This window comes from Ursus arctos, chromosome Y (genome assembly GCF_023065955.2).
Source record: "Ursus arctos isolate Adak ecotype North America chromosome Y, UrsArc2.0, whole genome shotgun sequence".
Lineage (NCBI taxonomy): Eukaryota > Metazoa > Chordata > Mammalia > Carnivora > Ursidae > Ursus > Ursus arctos.
This window is the reverse complement of record NC_079874.1, coordinates 974,701-998,125: the sequence shown is the minus strand read 5'-3', so window position 1 is coordinate 998,125 and position 23,425 is coordinate 974,701. Positions and strand designations below refer to the sequence as shown.

The window sequence follows — 23,425 nt, the reverse complement described above, 5'->3', positions numbered from 1 at the left end:
ACAATGGTCCAAAACCTATGGGATACTGCAAAGGCAGTCCTAGGGGGAAATACATAGCCATCCAAGCCTCACTCAAAAGAATAGAAAAATCTAAAATGCAGTTTTTATATTCTCACCTCAAGAAGCTGAAACAGCAACAGAGGGACAGGCCTAATCCACTCATGAGGAAGCAGCTGACAAAAATTAGAAGAGAAATCTATCAATCAGAAACCAGAAGTACAGTAGAGCAGATCAACAGGACTAGAAGCTGGTTCTTGGAGAGAATCAATAAAATTGACACACCACTGGCAAGACTTATCCAAAAGAAAAGAGAAAGGACCTACATTATTAAAATTATGAATGAAAAAGGAGAGGTCACGACCAACACCATTCAAATTAGAAGGACTATTAGAAATTTTTATCAACAGCTATATGCCAATAAACTAAGCAATCTGGAAGAGATGGAATCCTTCCTGGAAACCTATAAACTACCAAGATTGAAACAGGAAGAAATTGATTTCTTAAACAGGCCAATTAATTATGAAGAAATTGAGTCAGTGATAAACAACCTTCCAAATAACAAAACTCCAGGCCCGGACGGTTTTCCTGCGGAATTCTAACCAAACATTCAAAGAAGAAATAATACCTATTCTCCTAAAGCTATTTCAAAAAATAGAAACAGAAGGAAAGCTACCAAACTCATTCTATGAGGCCAATATTACCTTGATCCCCAAACCAGGCAAAGACCCCCTCAAAAAGGAGAAATACAGACCGATTTCCCTAATGCATATGGACGCCAAAATCCTCAACAAGATACTTGCTAATAGAATCCAACAGTACATTAAAAGGATTATCCATCATGATCAAATGGGATTCATACCTGGGATGCAAGCGTGGTTGAATATTCGCAAATCAATCAACGTGAATCATCATATCAACAAGAAAGGACTCAGGAACCATATGATCCTCTCAATTGATGCCGAAAAAGCTTTTGACAAAATACAGCATGCTTTCCTGATGAAAATCTTCAGAGTGTAGGAATAGAGAATACATTTCTCAATCTCATAAAAGCCATCTATGAAAAGCCTACTGCAAATATTATTCTCAATGGGGAAAAGCTGGAAGCCTTTCCCTTAAGTTCAGGAACACGACAAGGATGCCCACTCTCGCCACTATTATTCAACATAGTACTAGAAGTCCTTGCAACAGCAATCACACGACAAAAAGGGATCAAAGGTATTCAAATCGGCAAAGGAGAAGTCAAAATGTCTCTCTTCGCAGATGACACGATACTCTATGTGGAAATCCCAAAAGAAGCCACTCCCAAACTATTAGAAGTTATGGAGCAATTCAGTAATGTGGCAGGATACAAAATCAATGCTCAGAAATCAGTTGCATTTCTATACACGAATAATGAGACCGAAGAAAGAGAAATTAGGGAATCCATCCCATTTACAATAGCACGAAAAACCATACGTTACCTTGGAATTAACTTAACCAGAGATGAAAAGGACCAATATTCTAGAAACTATAAATCACTCTTGAAAGACATTGAGGAAGACATAAAAAGATGGAAGGATATTCCATGCTCAGGGATCGGAAGAATTAACATAGTTAAAATGTCCATGCTACCCAGAGCAATCTACACTTTCAATGCTGTCCCGATCAAAATACCAAGGACATATTTCAAAGAACTGGAACAAATAGTCCTTAAATTTGTATGGAAACAGAAAAGGCCTCGAATCTCCAAGGAACTCTTGAAAGGGAAAAACAAAGCTGGGGGCATCACAATGCCGGATTTCGAGCTGTACTACAAAGCTGTGATCACAAAGACAGCATGGTACTGGCACAAAAACAGACACATAGACCAATGGAACAGAATAGAGAGCCCAGAAATGGACCCTCGGCTCTTTGGGCAACTAATATTTGATAAAGCAGGAAAAAACTTCCGGTGGGAAAAAGACAGTCTCTTCAATAAATGGTGCTGGGAAAATTGGACAGCTACATGCAAAAGAATGAAACTTGCCCACTATCTCACACCATACACAAAAATAAACTCCAAATGGATGAAAGACCTCGATGTGAGGCAGGAATCCATCAAAATGCTAGAGAAGAACATAGGCAGCAACCTCTACAACATCGGCCAAAGCAAACTTTTTCACGACACATCTCCACAGACAAGAGAAACAAAAGATAAAATTAACTTATGGGACTTCATCAAGATTAAAAGCTTCTGCACAGCCAAGGAAACTGTCAAAAAAACTAAGAGGCAGCCCACGGAATGGGAGAATATATTTGCAAATGACACTACAGATAAAGGACTGGCATCCAAGATCTACAAAGAACTTCTCAAACTCAATACACGAGAAACAAATAAATCAAATAATGGGCAGAAGATATGAACAGACACTTTTCCAACGATGACATACAAATGGCTGACAGACACATGAAAAAATGTTCAAAATCATTAGCCATCAGGGAAATTCAAATCAAAACCACACTGAGATACCACCTTATGCCAGTTAGAATGGCAAAAATAGACAAGGCAAGACACAAATATTGTTGGAGAGGATGTGGAGAAAGGGGATCCCTCCTTCATTGTTGGTGGGAATGCAAGTTGGTACAGCCACTCTGATAAAGTGTGGAGGTCCCTTAAAAAGTTAAAAATTGAGCTACCCTATGATCCAGCCATTGCACTACTGGGTGTTTACCCCAAAAATACAGACGTAGTGAAGAGAAGGGCCATATGCACCCCAATGTTCATAGTAGCAATGTCCACAATAACTAAAGCATGGAAGGAGCCGAGATGCCCTTCATCCTATGACTGGATTAAGAAGTTGTGGTCCATATATACAATGGAATATTACTCAGCTATCCGAAAGAACGAGTTTTCAACATTTGCTGCAACATGGACGGCACTGGAGGAGATAATGCTAAGTGAAATTAGTCAAGCAGAGAAAGACAACCATCATATGATTTCTCTCATCTATGGAACATAAGAACTAGGATGATCAGTAGGTGAAGAAAGGGATAAAGAAAGGGGGGGTATCAGAAGGGGGAATGAAACATGAGAGACTATGGACTATGAGAAACAAACTGAGGGCCTCAGAGGGGAGGGGGGTGGGGGAATGGTTTAGACCAGTGATGGGTAGTAAGGAGGGCACGTATTGCATGATGCACTTGGTGTTATATGCACCTAATGAATCATCGAGCCTTACATCGGAAACCGGGGATGTACTGTATGGTGACTAACATAATATAATAAAAAATCATTAAAAAAGAAAAAAAAAGAAAGAAATTTACAGGGGACTCTCAGTGGCCAAAAAAAAAAAAAAAAAAAAAAAAAAAGCAACAGAGACTAGAAAGGACCAGGGAATATCACCACAATACCAACACCCCAGGTAACACAATGTACTAAACTCAAATCAATAATTACCCTGAATGTAAATGGGCTAAATATTCCAATCATATGATAAAAGGTATCAGAATGGATTAAAAAGAAAACAAACAAGACCCATCTGTATGCTGCCTACAAGAGACTTATTTTAGACCTAAAGATACCTGAAGACTGAAAGCTAGAGGATGGATAAACACCTATCACGCTAATGGATGTCAAAAGAAAACTGAAGCAGCCATCCTAATATCAAACTAGATTTTAAAACAGACTATGACAAGAGATGAAGAACAGTACTACATCTTAATTAAGGGGTCTATGCATCAAGAAGATCTAACATAAATAATATTTATGACCCAACATGGAAGCACCCAAATATATAAATCAATTAATCACAAACATAAAGACACTCATTGATAATAATACAATAATAATAAGGAACTTTATACCACACTCAAAAAAATGGGCAAATTATCAAAACAGAAGATCAACAAGGAAACGAGGGCTCTGAATGACACACTCATCTGGAAATACTCAACAGATATATTCAGATCATTCATCCTAAAACAACCAGTACAAAAAGACTGAGATCATACCATGCATACCTTCAGACCACAATGCTAGGAAACCTGGAGTCAACCACAAGAAAAAATTTGGAAAGACAACAAATACATGGAAGCTAATGAATATCCTCCTAAAGAATGAATAGGTGACATTAAAGAAGAAATTGAAAAATACATAGAAGCAAATGAAAATGAAAACAGAATAGTCCAAAATATCTGGGATGCAGCAAAGGTGGTCCTAAGACAGAAGTATATTGTAATACAGGCCTTCCTGCAGAAGCAAGAAAAGTCTCCAATACACAACCTAACATTACACTTAAAGGAGCTGGAAAAAGAACAGCAAATGAAGCCCAAAGCCAGCAGAAGAAGGGAAATAATAAATATTAGAGCAGAAATAAATGATATAGAAACGAAGGGTAAAAAGGAACAACAAAACTAAGAGCTGATTCTTTGGGAAAAAAATGAAATTGATAATCTTCTAGCCAAACTTATCAAAAAAAAAGAGAAAGGACCCAAATAAATGAAATCATGAATGAAAAAGGAGAGGTCATAACCAGCATGACAGAATATATAAACAATTATAAGAAGTTACTATGAAAAATTATATACCGACACACTGGGCAATCTGGAAGAAATGGACAAATTACTAGAAACAAACAAACAAACAAAGAAACAAACAAACAAAAAGCCCTATCAATACTAAAACAGAAACAAATTTTTTTTTTTAATAATGATTTTTTATTATATTATGTTAGTCACCATACAGTACATCCCCGGTTTTCGATGTAAGGCTCGATGATTCATTAGTTGTGTATAACACCCAGTGCACCATGCAATATGTGCCCTCCTTACTACCCATCACCGGTCTATCCCATTCCCCCACCCCCCTCCCCTCTGTAGCCCTCAGTTTGTTTCTCATAGTCCATAGTCTCTCATGAGAAACAAAAAATTTAAACAGACCTATAACCAGCAACGAAATTGAATCAGTAGTCAAAAATCTCCCAATAAACAAAAATCCAGGCCCAGAAGCCTTCCCAGGGGAATTTTACAAGACATTTAAAGAAGAGTTAATACCTATTTTTTCAAACTTCCAAAAAAATAGAAATAGACGGAAAACTTCCAAACTCATTCTGTGAAGCCAGTCATACCTTGATTCCAAAACTGTACAATAACCCTACTAAATAGAACTACAGGCCAGTATCTCCGATAAGCATGGTTGCAAAAATCCTCAACAAGATATCAGCAAATTGAATCCAATAGTACATTAAGAGAATTAGTTACTATAATTAATTTATTCCTGGGCTGCAGAAATGTTTCGATATTTGCACACAAATCAATGTGATATACCATATTAGTAAAAGAAAGGATAAGAACCAGAAGATCCTTTCAACAGGCACAGAAAAAGGCATTTGACAAAGTACAGCAACAATTTTTGATTATAAAAACCCTCAAAAAGTCAGGTTTAGGGGGAACATACCTCAACATGATAAAGTCCAAATGAACAACCCACAGCTAATACCATCCTCAATGGGGAAAAACTGAAAGCTCGTTCTTCAGACTCAGGAACACGACAGGGATATTCACTGTTATTTAAAACAGTACTAGAAATTCTAGACTCAGCAATCAGACAATAAAAAAAATAAAAAGCATCCAAATCAGCAAGGAATTAAGTCAAATTTTCACTGTTCTCAGGCGACATGATACTCTACAAAGAAATCCAAAAGACTCCACCCAAATATTGCTAGAACTGATAAATGAATTCAGTAAATCCTCAGCATACAAGATCAGTGTACAGAAATCTGTTGTATTTCTATATAGCAAAAATGAAGCAGCAGACAGAGAAATCAAGGAATCAATCCCATTTACAACTGCACCAAAAAAAGATACCTAGTAATAAGCCTAACTAAAGAGGTAAAAGATGTGCTCTCCAAAAACTATAGAACCCTGATGAAAGAAATTGAAGAGGACAAAATGACATGAAAAAGCATTCTATGATCAGGGACTGGAAGAACACTGTTGAAATGTCTGTACTACCCAAAGAAATCCACATATTCAGTGCAATCCCTATCAAAGTAACAGCAGTATTTTTTCACAGTGCTAGATCAAACAATCCTAAATTTGTATGGAACCACAAAAGATCCCAAATAATCAACATAAAGCTGAAAAGAAAAGACAAAAGTGGAGGCATCATTATTCCAGACTTTAAGCTCTCTTACAAAGCTGTGATCATCAAGACAGCATGGATTGGCACAAAAACAGACAAATCGATCCATGAAACAGAAGAGAAAACCAAAATGGACCCACAGCTATCCAGTCAACTAATCTTCAAAAAAGAATATCCAATGGAAAAAAGTATATTCAACAAATGGTGTTGGGAAAATTGGACAGCCACAGTGTCCGAAATGCCACTAGACCATTTTCTTACACCATACACAAAGATAAAGTCAATGGATCAGAATAGAAAACCCAAAATGGACCCAGGATGATCTGGTTAACTAATCTTCGACAAAGCAAGAAAAAACATCCAATGGAAAAAGGACGGTGTCTTCAATAACTGGTCTTGGGAAAACTGGACACCCACATGCAGAAGAATGAAACTGGACCATTCTCTTACACTATACATAAAGATAGACACTAAATGGATGAAAGAGTAAGACAGGAACGCATCAAAATCCTAGAGGAGAACACAGGCAGCAACCTCTCTGACATCAACTATAGCAACTACTTAGTAGACATATCACCAGAGCCAAGGAAAACAAAAGCAAAAAGGAACTATTGGGACTTAATCAAGATTAAAAACTTTGGCACAGCAAAAGAAACAAACAACAAATCTAAAATGTAATCTATGGAATGGGAGAAAATATTTGCAAGTGTCATATCTCATAAAGTGTTAGTATCCAAAATGTATATAGAACTTAGAAAATTCAATACTCGAAAAAGCTAATAATCCAGTTAAGAAATGGGCAGAACACCTGAATAGACAATTTTCCAAAGAAGACATACAGATGGCTAACAGACACATGGAAAGATGCTCAACATTATTCATCATCAGGGAAATACAAATCAAAACTACAATGAGATATCACTTCATACCTGTCAGATTGTCTAAAATTAACAACACTGGAAATAACATACCGGTGAGTATGTGGAGAAAGGGGAAGTGTCTTATACTGCTGGTGGGAATGAAAATTGGTGCAGCCATTCTGGAAAACAGTATGGAGTTTCCTCAAAAACTTAAAAATAGAGCTACCGTATGAGCCAGGAATTGCACTCCTAGGTATTTACACAAAGGATATAAAAATACAGATTCAAAAGGATTATGTGTATCCGGATGTTTATAGCCACATTATCAACAACAGCTAAACTATGGAGTAATTCCTAATGTTCATGGACTAATGAATGGATAAAAAAGATATGGTATACATATAATGGCCATCAGGCCATCAAGCATCAAAAAGAATGCAATCTTATAATTTGCAACTTGACTAGAGCTTGAGAGTATTATGCTAAGCAAGGTAAGTTTGTCAGAGAAAGACAAATATATGAATATGCTCATATGTGGAATTTAAGAAACAAAATAGATGAACATAAGGGGAAAGAGAGCTAAACTGTAAAACCTATTTTTAGGTCTAGAAAACTGATGGTTTCCAGAAGGGAGATGGGTAGGAGGATGTGTTAAATGGGTGATAGGCATTAGGGAAAGCACTTATTGTGATGAGCACTTGGTGTTGTACATAAATGATGAGTCACTAAAAGCTACTCCTGAAACAAATATTATCCTTTATATTAATTAACTAGAATTTTTTTAAACTTGAAAAAAGGAAAAAAGATGAGTATTTTTAATCTTGTTTCAAACTCCTAAAATAATTTTTCTGCTCCTAGTATATAAAACAATATCACAGACAAGGTCTCCAAGGTCAAGCAAAATCTGATTTTGGTTAACTTCTTACTTCAGCTTTTAGGACAGCTACTATATGTTCCTCCTCTGTGATTACTCTGACTTCCCAGGTTTTCAAACTCTTTGTAGCATGAACTATACCTGAGCCTTCATGATTAGAATTTCGGTATCTTTATATGTTTCATTTCAATTATGCTTCCTTAGAGAAACTGTCCTCAATTTCTTGAGTTGGTTAAGTGTTCATGCTTTTTTTTACTTATATTCACTACTGATTGCAGCTTACATGTACAGAGTTTAGCACATATGCTAAATTTGTAAATATAAAATTAAAGTATTTTGCCTGCTGGAACACATAAATATGAGGAAGTTGCAAAATATATGCATATACTTTTGGATGATCACATTAATTTGGTAGCTTTGAAGATACTAAGTAAACTGATATGTAAAACAAGCTGATGCACAAAGACAGTGAAACACTGAAATGAAATAATTTTCCATGCAGATTCATGAAGCACAGAACCCCAAAAATGACTGAAATAAACACTATACAAAGACACACACCTTGTTTAAGTTTGGACAGCATTGATTTTTCTGCATCAACTGAAGCACTCTTACCAAGTAAAAGACGTTTGGCTAAATCTTTTTTGTAGAAGGCTTCAAAAACATCTTTCCCTGTAATATTTAAAGAAAAATACCTTAAAGTCAGAATTGGAAAATACAAAATGATAATACCAGATGCCAACTAAATGATATACTATATCCTATAATATTTGAAAATCATGTAAACAGAAACTGAAACACAAGTTTCTCACATTACCTGACTGCATCTATATAAAATATCTCAAAATACATAAATCCAAATAGAACAAATTACTGGTTGCCAGAAGCTGAAGGCAACATGGAAATGAGGAATGACTGCTTAATTTGTACGGAGTTTATGATGAAAAAGTTTAAAACTAGGTAATGAGATGGTATGGTGATGGCTGCCCAACAATGTGAATATACTTATTGTCACTAAATTGCAAATTTTTTTAAATTAACAGTTTTACTACCATAAAAAATTGAGTTCAATTTATATTGGGATTTGCACATAACTTCTTTAGACTTCTTCCACAAATGGTATTATTGTTTTAAACATTTTTTTTTTAAGATTTTATTTATTTATTTGACAGAGAGAGACAGCCAGCGAGAGAGGGAACACAAGCAGGGGGAGTGGGAGAGGAAGAAGCAGGCTCACAGCAGAAGAGCCTGATGTGGGACTCGATCCTGCAACGCCGGGATCACACCCTGAGCCGAAGGCAGACGCCCAACCGCTGTGCCACCCAGGCGCCCCTAAACATTTATTTTTTAATTGATTTTATATATTTAAGAGACAGAGTGATAGCGAGATCACAAGCAGGGGGAGAGGGAGAAGCAGGCTGTGCACTGAGCAGGGAGCCCAATGTGGTTAAGACACTCAAGCGACTGTGCTACCTAGGTGCCCTGTTTTAAAGTTTTAAATAGACATTTTAAACCAAACTACTCACCATTAATGAACCTAAATAAAATTATTACTTTATCTAATAATTCTTCAAGTTCTTCGTCTGTAGCTTCCTTGTTACCTGCACGAAGTTTTGAATCCACATACTTTGCTAAAATGTAAAAAAAATAATTTTTCTAAGTAATGCCATATTTTCAAACATGTACTATGAACAAAAACTATTTCTTCAAACAAATACTTTCTTCCTGAGCCAGATGCATCAATTTTGAAAAAACAGAAATGAATAAATGAGTTGATGGATAGAAGAATGAAAGGAAAATAAAAGACAGATTACTTTAAGTGCTTTTAATATTTCTATAAACTCAATGTCCAAATGTTACAATACAGTCATTTCCTTAACCCCTTGCCCCCAATCTTTGTTACAATCCCCCCAAATTGTAAAATATTATGTAAAATTGAGATATGAATCCCAAAATCTTAAAGATTTATTAAGTGTTGATTATATTCATTTTAAGGAACAAAAGAATATCAATTTGCTATTTTGTTTCAACTTTTAGAAACCATGTCAATAAAAAGAAATACCTTAAAATATAAAATCATTAGGTTTTGTGGGAATAAGGAAAGCTTTCAGTTATTTAAAAAAATAAGAATAAGTATTGGTCCTATCTATAATTTTTTAGTTTTATCTACTGATTAAAATACTGCTAAATTTATAAGAAGCTAAAGGAATTGAAGTTTCCAAAGTGCTGTGTTACAACTAAACAACAGAGGAACAATGTCTTGTGAACACTAAACTTGAGGGAAATAGTTTATTACAATCACTGATAATTACTCTTGCAATATTATGATAAATTAGGAGGTCAAACTGGTCTTATTACATAACTTAAATGAAATGAAACAAAAAATAAAATACGTATTTCATAAAATTGAAAACGCATACCTAGAAGCTCAGCTGGCTTGTTAGGTCTTTTATTTATAAATGTTTCAAAAGCATCTTTCATGGCAACAATAAACTTTTCATTTTTCAGAAAAGATGTTTCAATAATAAAATCAATCTTATCTTTAAAATCCAGAAGCTCTTGCACCATTGTCTTATCTTTCACAGGATTGATCACTATGCTGTTACCAAACTTCTGAAAAATACAATTACCTTAAAATATTATTATTACATACAAAGTAAAACACCATAAATTTAATAGAAAAGTTAACTTCATTTGCAAGAAAATCTCAGAATAGTAAATATGCAGAAAACATCAAAAGAAAAAGGTATTGCTAGATAAGGACAAGGTAGTCTGGAAATGAAGCCAACAGAAATAAGTGTAAACTAACTCACTATCTGAGTGGAGAACTACCTAGTAACATATCAAAATGCAACTCTCTGATGCCTAAACAGTAAGTCAAAAAAGAATCATAAATATATTCGACTCACAGGAATAAATAGATGAAAAGTATCTGAAAAAGGGGAAAGTGAAAGGGCTTACTACAAAGGGGCTTACTTTATTTCTGTTCATTAATGAAATGATAAAGCTACCAAAATTGTCAGTATCAAATTTTTAGAATGCTGGAATTTTTTAAATTATTATATTATGTTAGTCACCATACAGTATATCCCTAGTTTTTGATGTAACATTCCATGCAGAATGCTGGAATAAAATCACAAACCTACAAAAGCCAAGGTGATATTTAATGAAGAAAGAAGCTATGAAAGTCAAAAGGCAATAGGATAACCTATTTTGAAAGCTGGGTGAAAAAACTGTCACCAGATATCCTATATCCAGAAAAACCATTCTTTCACAGTGAAGGAAAATTAGGAAATTATGAGATAAGCAAATGCTGAGCTAGTTGTGTGCTAGCAGACCTACCCTATAAGAAATACAAAAGAAGATCTAGCAGGAGTCCAATATGGCAGAGGAGTAGAAAACCTCATTTCGTCTGGTCCCAGGAATTCAGCTGGATAGCTATCAAGTCATTCTGAACATGCATGAACTCAACCAGACATCAAAGAAAAGAATAGCTGCAACTCGACCACTTTCTGCAAGGCAGGAGGTGGAGAGAACTGAATCCAAAGTGATATAAGGAAAGATAGAACGCGGCAGCCAGTGAGGCTCCATCAGCTGGCTACGGGAAAGTGATGAAGCATCTGAGCCCAAAATTTAAACCTTTAGAGGCTGTCCGGTGAGGGATGTCCCTGCCTGAAAGGTGCTCAGGCGGCCAAACAGGGCATAATTTCTGGTGGGGCAGTGTCGTCTCGGGATCCCTGGGGTCTCAGGAACAATGAGCGTGCCTGAGTGTATGCTGCAGGAGTCTTCAGGGTTTGGAGACTTGAAACGGGGTCGTGTGCCCGAGAGAGAAACGCTCGGTCGCAGGCTGGGTGAGCATGGAGTGCAGACAGAGACCAGGCAGACAGGAGAGACTGACTCCTTCTCTTGGAGGGCGCACTGAGGAGTGGGGCCTGAGCTTTCAGCTCTAGGGCTGGAGGAAGTTGCCATTTTCATTCTCATCCTCTAAAGGGCACTGAAAGCCCTAAGGAACAAAAGCCACATAGAGCGATCTGGAGCTGCTTACACTTAGCCTGGCTACCTGGCAAGGGGGGTGCAATTCCACCCTGGGGCAAGGACACTTGAGAATCAAAGCAACAGGCCCCTCCCGCAGAAGAGCTGCAAGAACATCCAGCAAAGACCAAGTTGGCTGCTGATCACACAGAACTGCAAAGCTCCAGTGCTAGGGGAAAATGCTATATAGAATTCATGTTTTTTTCCTCAAAATCCTTCAGTCTTTCAATTTCAATTTTTTATCCTCTTTCCTTTCTCAACCAATCTTCTCCTTTATCAACTCTTTTTTAAATTTTCATTTTTACACTTACATTGTATCCTTTCATTGTGTGTGTATACACACATATGTATATATGCATAAGGTTTTCCTTCTTTTTTACAATTTCGAGATCAAGTTTCTTCTAAAAAAGGAGACCAAAATACAGCGAGAATCCAGTGTATGGCTATTTTCTTCAACTGTCTGATCATATTCTTTTTTTGTTGTTAAAGCTATTTTAAATTTTCATCATTACACTTAGATGCCATCCTTCAAGTTTTATTATTATATACAGTTTTCCTTTCTTTACAATTTTGGGATGTAGTTTTTTCTAAAAAAAAACAACCAAATTACACTCAGAATCTAGTGTATTGCTCTGTTTTGTTCACCTGTCTATTTAGAGTCTTAATTATTTTTTCTTTTTTTTTTCCGGTCTTTTAATTTTCATTTTCGGAGTTACATTCATGCATTCATTATATTTAATTTTATTTTGTAATATATAAGTTTTTATTTATTTACAATTTTGGGATCTACTTTTCTAACAAACAGACCAAAATACACACAGGAACCAGTGTATTGCTCTGTTCTATTCACCTGCCTGATTACATTCTCTTTGTTTTTTAATTATTTTTTCTTAGGATTCAGGTCTCTTCTGATTTGTTTAGTGTATATTTTTCTGGGTCTTGTTGTTATTTAGCATTTTTGTTCTCTTCTTCATCTATTCTCCAGACAGAACGACAAGACAGAAAAACTCACCTCAAAGAAGAGAACAAAAGGCAATACTGACTGCCAGGGACTGAAGCAGTATGGTTATACGCAAGATGTCAAAACTAGAGCTTAGAAAAACGATTATAAACATACTAGCCGGGCTAGAAAAGAGTATAAAAGACACTAGGGAATCCCTTTCTGGAGAAATAAAAGAACTAAAATCTAATCAATTAGAAATCGAAAAGTTTATTAATGAGATGCAATAAAAAATGGAGACTCTAACTGCTAGAATAAATGAGGCAGATAGATGAGAAAAGACAGAATTAGTGATACCAAAGAAAAAATGATGGAGAATAAAGAACCCAAGAAAAAGAGAGAGAAACAACTAGAGGATAACAAGGGGAGAATTTGACAGATAAGTGATATCATACAGTGAAACAATATTAGAAAAATTGGGAGGCAAGATGGTGGAGGAGTACAGGACCTTATTTCAACCAGTCCGCTGAATTTAGCTGGATATCTACCAAACTGTTCTGAACACCCACAAAATCAGCCTGAGACATAAGAATATATATCTGGATCTAACAAGCATAAAAACTCTGGCAGGTGTGAGGTGTGAGCCGTGAATTTATAAGGAAATACTGGAAGATAAACAGGAGGAGGAAGGAACCACCATAAGCTGGAAACAGGAAAGTGATATAACAACCAGAGCACAACAGAAGAGGGGGGAGGAGTTAAGATGGCAGAGGAGTAGGGGACCCCTTTTTCAGCCGGTCCCCTGAGTCTCATTGGATAGGTAAAAGACCAGCCTGAACATCCATGGAATCAGCCTGATATGCAGGAAGATACATTTGGATCTCTACAAATGAACATCTCCAGCGCTGAGTATTGAGGTACCAAGTGGGGAGCTGTGAAACCGTGCACAGATCTCAAGAGATGAACGGAAGGGGGAGGGAGCCGCCGCATTCAGGCGCCGGGAAGCGGTAGCCACCTGCACAGGGGAGTGGGTGGACTCGCAGACCAGTACCCCTGAGAGAAAAGACTGGGACCGTGAGCGGGGAGCGTGTGCCACCAAACTTTACACGGAGCTCCAGTGTGCTCACTGGAACCAGATTGAGACTGGGAACCCCGGGACCACACGGGGGCGGCTGATGGTTGGCAGCGTTAGAAACTCAAAGGACAGGGCTCCTGGGTGGGACAACAGTTAAGCGTCTGCCTTCGGCTCAGGGCATGATCCCGGGATATGGGATCGAGCCCCACATCAGGCTCCTCTGCTGGGAGCCTGCTTCTTCCTCTCTCACTCCCCCTGCTTGTGTTCCCTCTCTTGCTGGCTATCTCTATCTATGTCAAATAAATAAATAAAATCGTAAAAATAAAAACCAAAAAACTCAAAGGACAGAGATGCGCCGGCACTGCAATTGAGTGCTGGGAAGCCGGGTGTGGGCCGCACATCCCGGAACGCTGCAGGGTTGAGCAGCACCAACAGAAACAGAGTTAAAGTGGCCAGAACATCAGTGGAGAATGGTCCGCGATCCCTCTGTTCTGAAACTGAGGCTGATATTCAGCCACTGCTGCTATGACTCTCAGAAGAGGCACAACAAACCGCCAGGGAAAGCCACTAGAGAACAAAAGCCTGGAAATACGGGCTCACAGTGTGCCCATCCCCACTCCCCCTCGCAGGGGACATGGAGACTCTACCCAAACAGGGTTGCCTGAGTATTGGCGCGGCAGGCCCCTCCCAGAGAACACAGGCTGAAAAATCAAGACCACATCCCTAAGATCCCTATAAAACAAGGAAGCATGGCCTGGGTCCCGGCCAATAATTTGGGCTCTGTACAACCCCTCAACCTCTCAACAGAATGACGAGAAGGAGAAATCCCCCCCAGCATAGAAAAGACAATGAGTCTGTGGCCTTTGCCACAGAACTAATGGATATGGATATAACCAACTTATCAGAAATGGAATTCAGTGTAACAATGGTCAAGATGATGTGTAGACTTGAAAAAAGTATTAACGAAAATGTTAATGAGAATATAGAATCTCTAAGGGCAGAAAGGAGAGCGAATCTGGCAGAAATTAACAATTCTACGGGCCAAATGCAGTCAAAACTAGAGGTCAGACAGCCAGGGTCACTGAGGCAGAAGAACGTATTAGCAAATTGGAGGATGGGTTAGTAGAAGAAAAAGCGAAGAAAGAATCTGGACTCAAAAAAATCCACACTCAGGAATGTAAGTTACGGGAGATTATTGACTCAATGAAACGTTCCAATGTCATAATCATCGGCATCCCCGAGGGAGTGGAGAAAAACAGAGGTCTAGAAGAGATATTTGAAAACATTGTAGCTAAAAACTTGCCTAATCTAGCAAGGGAAACAAACATTCGTATCTAAGAGGCAGAGAGGACCCCTCCCAAGCTCAACCACGACAAACATACACCACGTCACGTCATACTGCAATTTGCAAATGCTAGATCCAAGGATACAGTATTGAAAGTGGCTAGGGCAAAGAATTTTCTCACGTACCAAGGCCAAGGTATCAGAATTGCATCAGACCTGTCTACACAGACCTGGAATGAGAGAAAGGGCTGGGGGGGGGGGGCATTTTTAGAACTCTTTAAGAGAAAAACATGCAGCCAAGGATCCTTTATCCATCAAGGCTTTCATTCAGAATTTATGGAGAAATAAACACCTTCCAGAATTGCTGTCATTGACCAATTTCGTAACCACAAAACCAGGCCTACAGGAGATATTAAGGGGGGTTCTATAAAAGTAAAAAGGCCCCAACAGTGATACAGAACAGAAAGTCACAATCTATAGACAAAGACTTTACTGGCAACATGGCGTCATTAAATTCATCCCTCTCAATACTCAGTCTCAATGTAAATGGCCTAAATGCTCCAATAAATGCCACAGGGTTGCAGATTGAATAAAAAGAAATGACCCACCATTTGCTGTCTACAAGAGACTCATTTTGAACCTAAAGATATATTCAGACTGATGGTAAAGGGATGGAATACCATCTTTCACGCCAATGGACCTCAAAAGAAAGCTGGGCTAGCAATTCTCATAGCAGACAGATTGGATTTTAAACTAAAAACTATAGTTAGAGTCACAGATGGGCACTATATTATTCTTAAAGGATATATCCATTAGGTAGATATGACAATTATAAATACATATGCCCCCACCAGCGGAGCAGCGAGATACACAAGCCAACTCTTAATCACAATAAAGAGTCATATAGATAAAAATACACTAATAGTACAAGACCTCAAACTCCACTATCAGCAATAGGCACATCATCTAAGCAAGAAATCAGCAAAGAAACAAGAGCTTTGAATGCCATGCTTGACGGGTTGGACCTCATAGATATATATAGAACACTACACCCAGAACCAAAGAATACTCACACTAATTTAATGCCCATGGAACATTCTCAAGAATAGACCGTGTTTTGGGACACAAAACAGGTCTCAACCAATAGCAAAAGACTGAAATTATTCCCTGCATATTCTCAGAACACAACGCTCTGAAATTGTAACTCAACCACAAGGAAAATTTGGAAGAAAGTCAAACATTTGGAGACTAAGAACCATCCTGCTCAGGAAAGATTTGATAAACCAGGAAATCAAAAATCAATTTTTCACAATTTATGGAGACCAACAGAATGAAAACATAATGGTCCAAAACCTATGGGATACTGCAAAGGCAGTCCTAAGGAGGAAATAGATAGCCATCCAGCCTCACTCAAAAGAATAGAAAAATATAAAATGCAGGATTTTTTTAAAAGATTTTATTTATTCAACAGAGATAGAGACACCCAGAGAGAGAGGGAACACAAATAGGGGGAGTGGGAGAGGAAGAAGCAGGCTCATAGCAGAAGAGCCTGATGTGGGGCTCGATCGCATAACGCCAGGATCACGCCCCGAGCCGAAGGCGGACGCTCAACCGCTGTGCCACCCAGGTGCCCCTAAAATGCAGTTTTTATATTCTCACCTCAAGAAGCTGGAACAGCAACAGAGGGACAGACCTAATCCACGCACGAGGAAGCAGCTGACCGAGATTAGAGCAAAAATAAATGAATTAGAAACCAGAAGTACAGAAGAGCAGATCAACAGACCTAGAAGCTGCTTCTTTTAAAGAATCAATAAAATTGACAGACCGCTGGCAAGACTTATCCGAAGGAATAGAGAAAGGCCCCAATTAATAAAATTATGAATGAAAAAGGAAAGGTCACAACCAACACCAATGAAATTGGAAGGATTATTAGAAATTTTTATCAACAGCTTTATGCCACTAAATTAAGCAATCTGGAAGAGATGGAGGCCTTCCTGGAAACCCATAAACTACCAAGACTGAAACAGCAAGACATTGATTTTTTAAACAGGCCAATTAATTATGAAGAGATTGAGTCAGTGATACACAACCTTCCAAAAAACAAAACTCCAGGACCGGACAGTTTTCCTGGGGAATTCTACCAAACATTCAAAGAACAAATAATACCTATTCTCCTAAAGCTATTTCAAAAAATAGAAACAGAAGGAAAGCTACCAAACTCATTCTATGAGGCCAATATTACCTTGATCCCCAAACCAGGCAAAGACCCCATCAAAAAGGAGAATTACAGACCGATTTCCCTAATGAACATGGACGCCAAAATCCTCAACAAGATCTTGGCTATAGAATCCAACAGTACATTAAAAGGATTATCCATCATGACCAAGTGGGATTCATACCTTGGATGCAAGTGAGGTTCAACATTCCCTAATCAATCAGCGTGATACATCATATCAACAAGAAAAGACTCAGGAACCATATGATCCTCTCAATTGATGCCGAAAAAGCATTTGACAAAATACAGCATCCTTTCCTGATTAAAACCCTTTAGAGTGTAGAGATAGAGGGTACATTCCTCAATCTCATAAAAACCATCTATGAAAAGCCTATAGCAAATATCATTCTCAATGGGAAAAAGCTGGAAGCCTTTCCCTTAAGATCAGGAACACGACAAGGATGCCCACTCTTGCCACTATTATTCAACATAGTCCTAGAAATCCTTGCAACAGCAATCAGACAAAAAGGGCACAAAGGTATTCAAATAGGCAAAGAAGAAGTCAAAATGTCTCTCTTCGCAGATGACATGATACTCTATATGGAAAACCCAAAAGAAGCCACTCCCAAACTATTAGAAGTTATAGAGCAATTCATTAATGTGGCAGGATACAAAATCAATGCTCAGAAATCAGTTGCATTTCTATACACGAATAACCAGACTGAAGAAAGAGAAATTAGGGAATCCATCCCATTTACAATAGCACCAAAAACCATACGTTACCTTGGAATTAACTTAACCAGAGACGTAAAGGACCTATATTCTAGAAACTATAAATCACTCTTGAAAGACACTGAGGAAGACATAAAAAGATGGAAAGATATTCCATGCTCACGGATCGGAAGAATTAACATAGTTAAAATGTCCATGCTACCCAGAGCAATCTACACTTTCAATGCTATCCCGATCAAAATACCGAGGACATTTTTCAAAGAACTGGAACAAATAGTCCTTAAATTTGTATGGAAACAGAAAAGGCCCCGAATCTCCAAGGAACTGTTGAAAAGGAAAAACAAAGCTGGGGGCATTACATTGCCGGATTTCGAGCTGTACTACAAAGCTGTGATCACAAAGACAGCATGGTACTGGCACAAAAACAGAATCATAGACCAATGGAACAGAATAGAGAACCCAGAAATGGACCCTCTCTCTTTGGGCATCTAATATTTGATAAAGCAGGAAAAAACATCCGGTGGGAAAAAGACAGTCTCTTCAATAAATGGTGCTGGGAAATTGGACAGCTGCATGCAAAAGAATGAAACTTGCCCACTCTCTCACACCAGACACAAAGATAAACTCCAAATGGATGAAAGACCTCGATGTGAGGCAGGAATCCATCAAAATTCTAGAGGAGAACATAGGCAGCAACCTCTACGACATCGGCCAAAGCAACCTTTTTCATGACACATCCCCAAAGGCAAGAGAAACAAAAGATAAAATGAACTTATGGGACTTCATCAAGATAAAAACCTTCTGCACAGCCATGGAAACAGTCAAAAAAACTAAGAGGCAGCCCACGGAATGGGAGAATATATTTGCAAATGACACTACAGATAAAGGACTGGTATCCAAGATCTACAAAGAACTTCTCAAACTTAATACACGAGAAACAAATAAACAAATCAAAAAATGGGCAGAAGATATGAACAGACACTTTTCCAATGAAGACATACAAATGGCTGACAGACACATGAAAAAATGTTCAAAATCATTAGCCATCAGGGAAATTCAAATCAAAACACACTGAAATACCACCTTACGCCAGTTAGAATGGCAAAAATAGACAAACCAAGAAACAACAATTGTTGGAGAGGATGTGGAGAAAGGGGTCCCTCCTACACTGCTGGTGGGAATGCAAGTTGGTACAGCCACTCTGGAAAACAGTGTGGAGGTCCCTTAAAAAGTTAAAAATTGAGCTACCCTATGATCCAGCCATTGCACTACTGGGTGTTTACCCCAAAGATACAGACGTAGTGAAGAGAAGGGCCATATGCACCCCGATGTTCTTAGCAGCATTGTCCACAAGAGCTAAATGGTGGAAAGAACCGAGATGCCCTTCAACGATGACTGGATTTAGAAGCTGTGGTCCATATATACAATGGAATAGTACTCAGCTATCCGAAAGAACGAGTTCTCAACATTTGCTGCAACATGGACGGCACTGGAGGAGATAATGCTAAGTGAAATAAGTCAAGCAGAGAAAGACAACTATCATATGATTTCTCTCACATGGAACATAAGAACTAGGATGATAGTAGGGGAAAAAAGGGATAAAGAAAGGGGGGGTAATCAGAAGGGAGAATGAAGCATGAGAGACTATGGACTCTGAGAAACAAACTGAGGACCTCAGAGGGGAGGGGGGTGGGGGAATGGGATAGGCTGGTGATGGGTAGTAAGGAGGGCACTTATTGCATGGTGCACTGGGTGTTATACGCAACTAATGAATCATCAAGCCTTACATCGGAAACCGGGGATGTACTGTATGGTGACTAACATAATAAAAAATCATTAAAAAAAAAAGGTGGGGTCGACAAATAAACTAAAGAACTTAAACAATGTTAAATAATGGGAACAAAGGAGAATGAAATAATAGGAACAAAGGAGAATGAAAGAACACAGGTCCAAAACCTATGGGATACTGCAAAGGTGTGCCTAAGGGGGATATACATAGCCATTCAAGCCTCACCCAAAAACTTAGAATATCCCAAATACACAAGCTAACCTTAACATAAAGAAGCTGGAAAAGAACAGCAAATAAAACCTAAACCAAGCAGGGAAAGAGAAATAATTAAGATTAGAGCAGAGATCAATGAAATAGTAATCAGAAAAACAGTAGAACAGATCCGCAAAACTAGAAGCTGGTTCTCTGAAAGAATGAATGAGATCAATAAACCACAGTCCAGTCTTATCCAAAAGAAAAGAGAAAGGACCCAAATTAATAAAATCACAAATGAGAGAAGAGAAATAACAGGCAACACCACAGAAACACTAACAATTATGGAGAATATTAGAAAAACACATTGGACAACCCGGAAGAAAAGGACATATAAACCACCAACACTAAAAGAGGAAAAAAAACGGAAAACTTGAGCAGCCTGATAACCAGCAAATAAACCGAATCAGCAATCAAAACATGCTTCTAGGAAACAAAACATCCAAGAACACATGATTTCATAGGTAAATTTCTATCACACACGTAAAGAAGAGTTAATACCAATTTTTTTCAGACTATTCTAAAAAATAGAAAAGGAAAAAATCTCTCTAAATTCATTCTCTGAGGCCAGCACTACCCTGATTTCAAAAACAGATAAAGTTTCCACTCAAGAAGAGAATTATAGGCCATATCCCTCATGAAAAGGGATGCATAAATTCTCAATAAAATACTAGAGGGGGCGCCTGGCTGGCACAGCAGTTAAGCGCCTGCCTTCAGCTCAGGGCGTGATCCCGGTGTTATGGGATCGAGCCCCACATCAGGCTCTTCAGCTATGAGCCTGCTTCTTCCTCTCCCGCTCCCCTTGCTTGTGTTCCCTCTCTCGCTGGCTGTCTCTATCTCTGTCAAATAAATAAATAAAATCTTAATAAAATAAAACAAAATAAAATAAATAAAATAAAATAAAATAAAATAAAATAAAATAAAATAAAATACTAGAAAACTGAATCCAACAGTACACTAAAAGAATCATTCATCACGATCAAGTGGGATTTATTCCTGAGCTGCAGGGGTGGTTCAATATCACAAATCAATCAACATGATACACCACATCAATAAAGGATAAAAACCATACGATCAGTTCACTAGATACAGAAAAAGCATTTGACAAAGTGCAACATCCATTCATGATAAAAACAACCAACCAAAGTAGGTTTTTACATGAAACATACCTCATCATAATAAAGGCCAATTATGAAAAACCCACAGCTAATATCCTCAATGGGGAAAACCTGGCAGCTTTTCCTCAACAAGACTGGGACGTCCACTCTCACCATGTTATTTAGGAGAGTGCTGGAAGTCCTAGCTACAACAATAACACAAACAAAGAAATAAAAGGCAATAAAATTGGCAAGGAAGAAGTCAAACTTTCACTCTTTGCAGATGATATAATACTCCATCTACAAAACCCAAAGATTCCACCAAAAAACTGCTAGAAAGGATACACAAATTCAGTAAGGTGGTAGGATACAAAATCAATATACAGAAATCTGTTGCATTCTATACACTAATAATGAAGCAACATAAAGAGAAATTAAGGAATCACTGCCATTTATAATTGTACTCAAAATAGTAAGGTACCTAGAAATAACCTCACCAAAGAGGGAGAAGATCTGTACTCTGAAAGCTATAAAACACTGATGAAAGAAACTGAAGAGGACACAATGAAATGGAAAAACATTCCATGCTCATGGATTGGAAAAACAAATATTGTTAAAATGTCTATACTAACTAAAGCAATCTACACATTCAGTGCTATCACTATCAATATACCACTAGTATTTTCCACAGAACTGGGACAAACGTAAAGTTTGTATGAAATCACAAAAGACTCCCACTGGCCAAAGCAGGCTTGAAAAGAAAAGCTTGAGGCACCATGGTTCTGGGCTTCAAACTGTATTAAAAAGCTGTAATGATTAATACAGTGTGGTACTGGCACAAAAATAGATACACAGGTCAATGGAACAGAATAGAAAACCCAGAAATGAAGTCACAATTATATGGTGAATTAACCTTCAACAAAGAAGGAAAGAATATTGAATTAGACAGTGTCTTCAACAAATGGGTATTGAGAAAACTGGACAACCATATGGAAAAGAATTAAACTGGACCACTTTCCTATACCATACACAAGAATATAACCAAAATGGATGAAAGACCTAAATGTGAGACATGAAATCATTAAGATCCTGGAAGAAAACACAGGCAGTACTTCTTTGACATCAGCCTTAGCAACTGTCTTCTAGCTATGTCTCCTGAGGCAACAAACGAAAAGCAAAAATAAATTATTTGACTTCATCAAAATAAAAAGCTTCTGCATAGCAAAGGGAACAATCAACAAAACTAAGAAGCAACCTACTGAATGGGAGAAGATATCTGCAAATGACATATCTGGATAATGGGTTAGTATCCACAGCATATAAGAAATTAAAACTGCACATCAAAAAAATGAATAATTCAATCAAAAATGGACTCTTTCTCTGTCAAATAAATAAATAAAATCTTTTAAAAAAATGGACAGAAAACATGAATAGACATTTCCCCAGAGATCCAGATGGCCAACAGATACATGAAAATACACTCAACTCACTCATATCAGGGAAATACAAATCAAAACCAGAATGAAATACCACTTTACACTCGTCAGAATGGCTAAGATTATGAAGTCAGGAAACAACAGATGTTGGAGAGGATGCAGAGAAAGGAGACCCCTCTTACATTGTTGGTGGGAATGCAAGTTGGTGCAGCCACTCTGGAAAACAGTGTGGAGGTTCCTCAAAAAGTTAAAAATAGAGCTACCCTTACAACCCAGGAATTGCACTACCAGGTACTTACCCAAATAATACAACACTCAGTGAAAGTGATACATGCACCCTGATATTTATAGCAGCATTGTTTACAATAGCCAAACTATGGAAACAACCCACACGTTCACTGATTTTGAATTGATAAATGTGGGGTGGGATATATATATATATACGATGGAATATTAGTGAGCCATAAAAAGCATGTTATCTTGCCATTTGCAATGACATCTATGGAGTTAGAGCAAAATAATTCAGAGAAAAGGAAATACCATATTATTTCACTCATATATAGAATTTAAGAAACAAAACGAATGAGCAAAAGGCAAAAATGAGAGAAAGAGGTAAACCTGGAAAAGATTCTAACTCTAGAGAACAAACAAGATGGCAACCTGAAGAGTGGTGGGTGGAGGATGAGTTGAATAGGAGATGGGGATTAAGGAGTGTACTTGTGATGAGCACAAAGTGTTG

General features: G+C 37.8%; 1 protein-coding gene across 1 annotated transcript in view; it reads right to left on the bottom strand.

The window, feature by feature from the left end:
- The window catches only part of LOC113249012 (cullin-4B-like), a 96,070-nt gene that overhangs the window by 49,792 nt on the left and 22,853 nt on the right, over positions 1-23,425 (bottom strand). The window contains exons 11-13 of the mRNA XM_026490592.1: positions 10,255-10,447; positions 9,361-9,465; positions 8,396-8,506 (exon numbers count right to left, since the gene is read on the bottom strand). Of these exons, the coding sequence (XP_026346377.1) occupies positions 8,396-8,506; positions 9,361-9,465; positions 10,255-10,447 (409 nt within the window). The remainder of the gene's footprint in view (positions 1-8,395; positions 8,507-9,360; positions 9,466-10,254; positions 10,448-23,425) is intronic.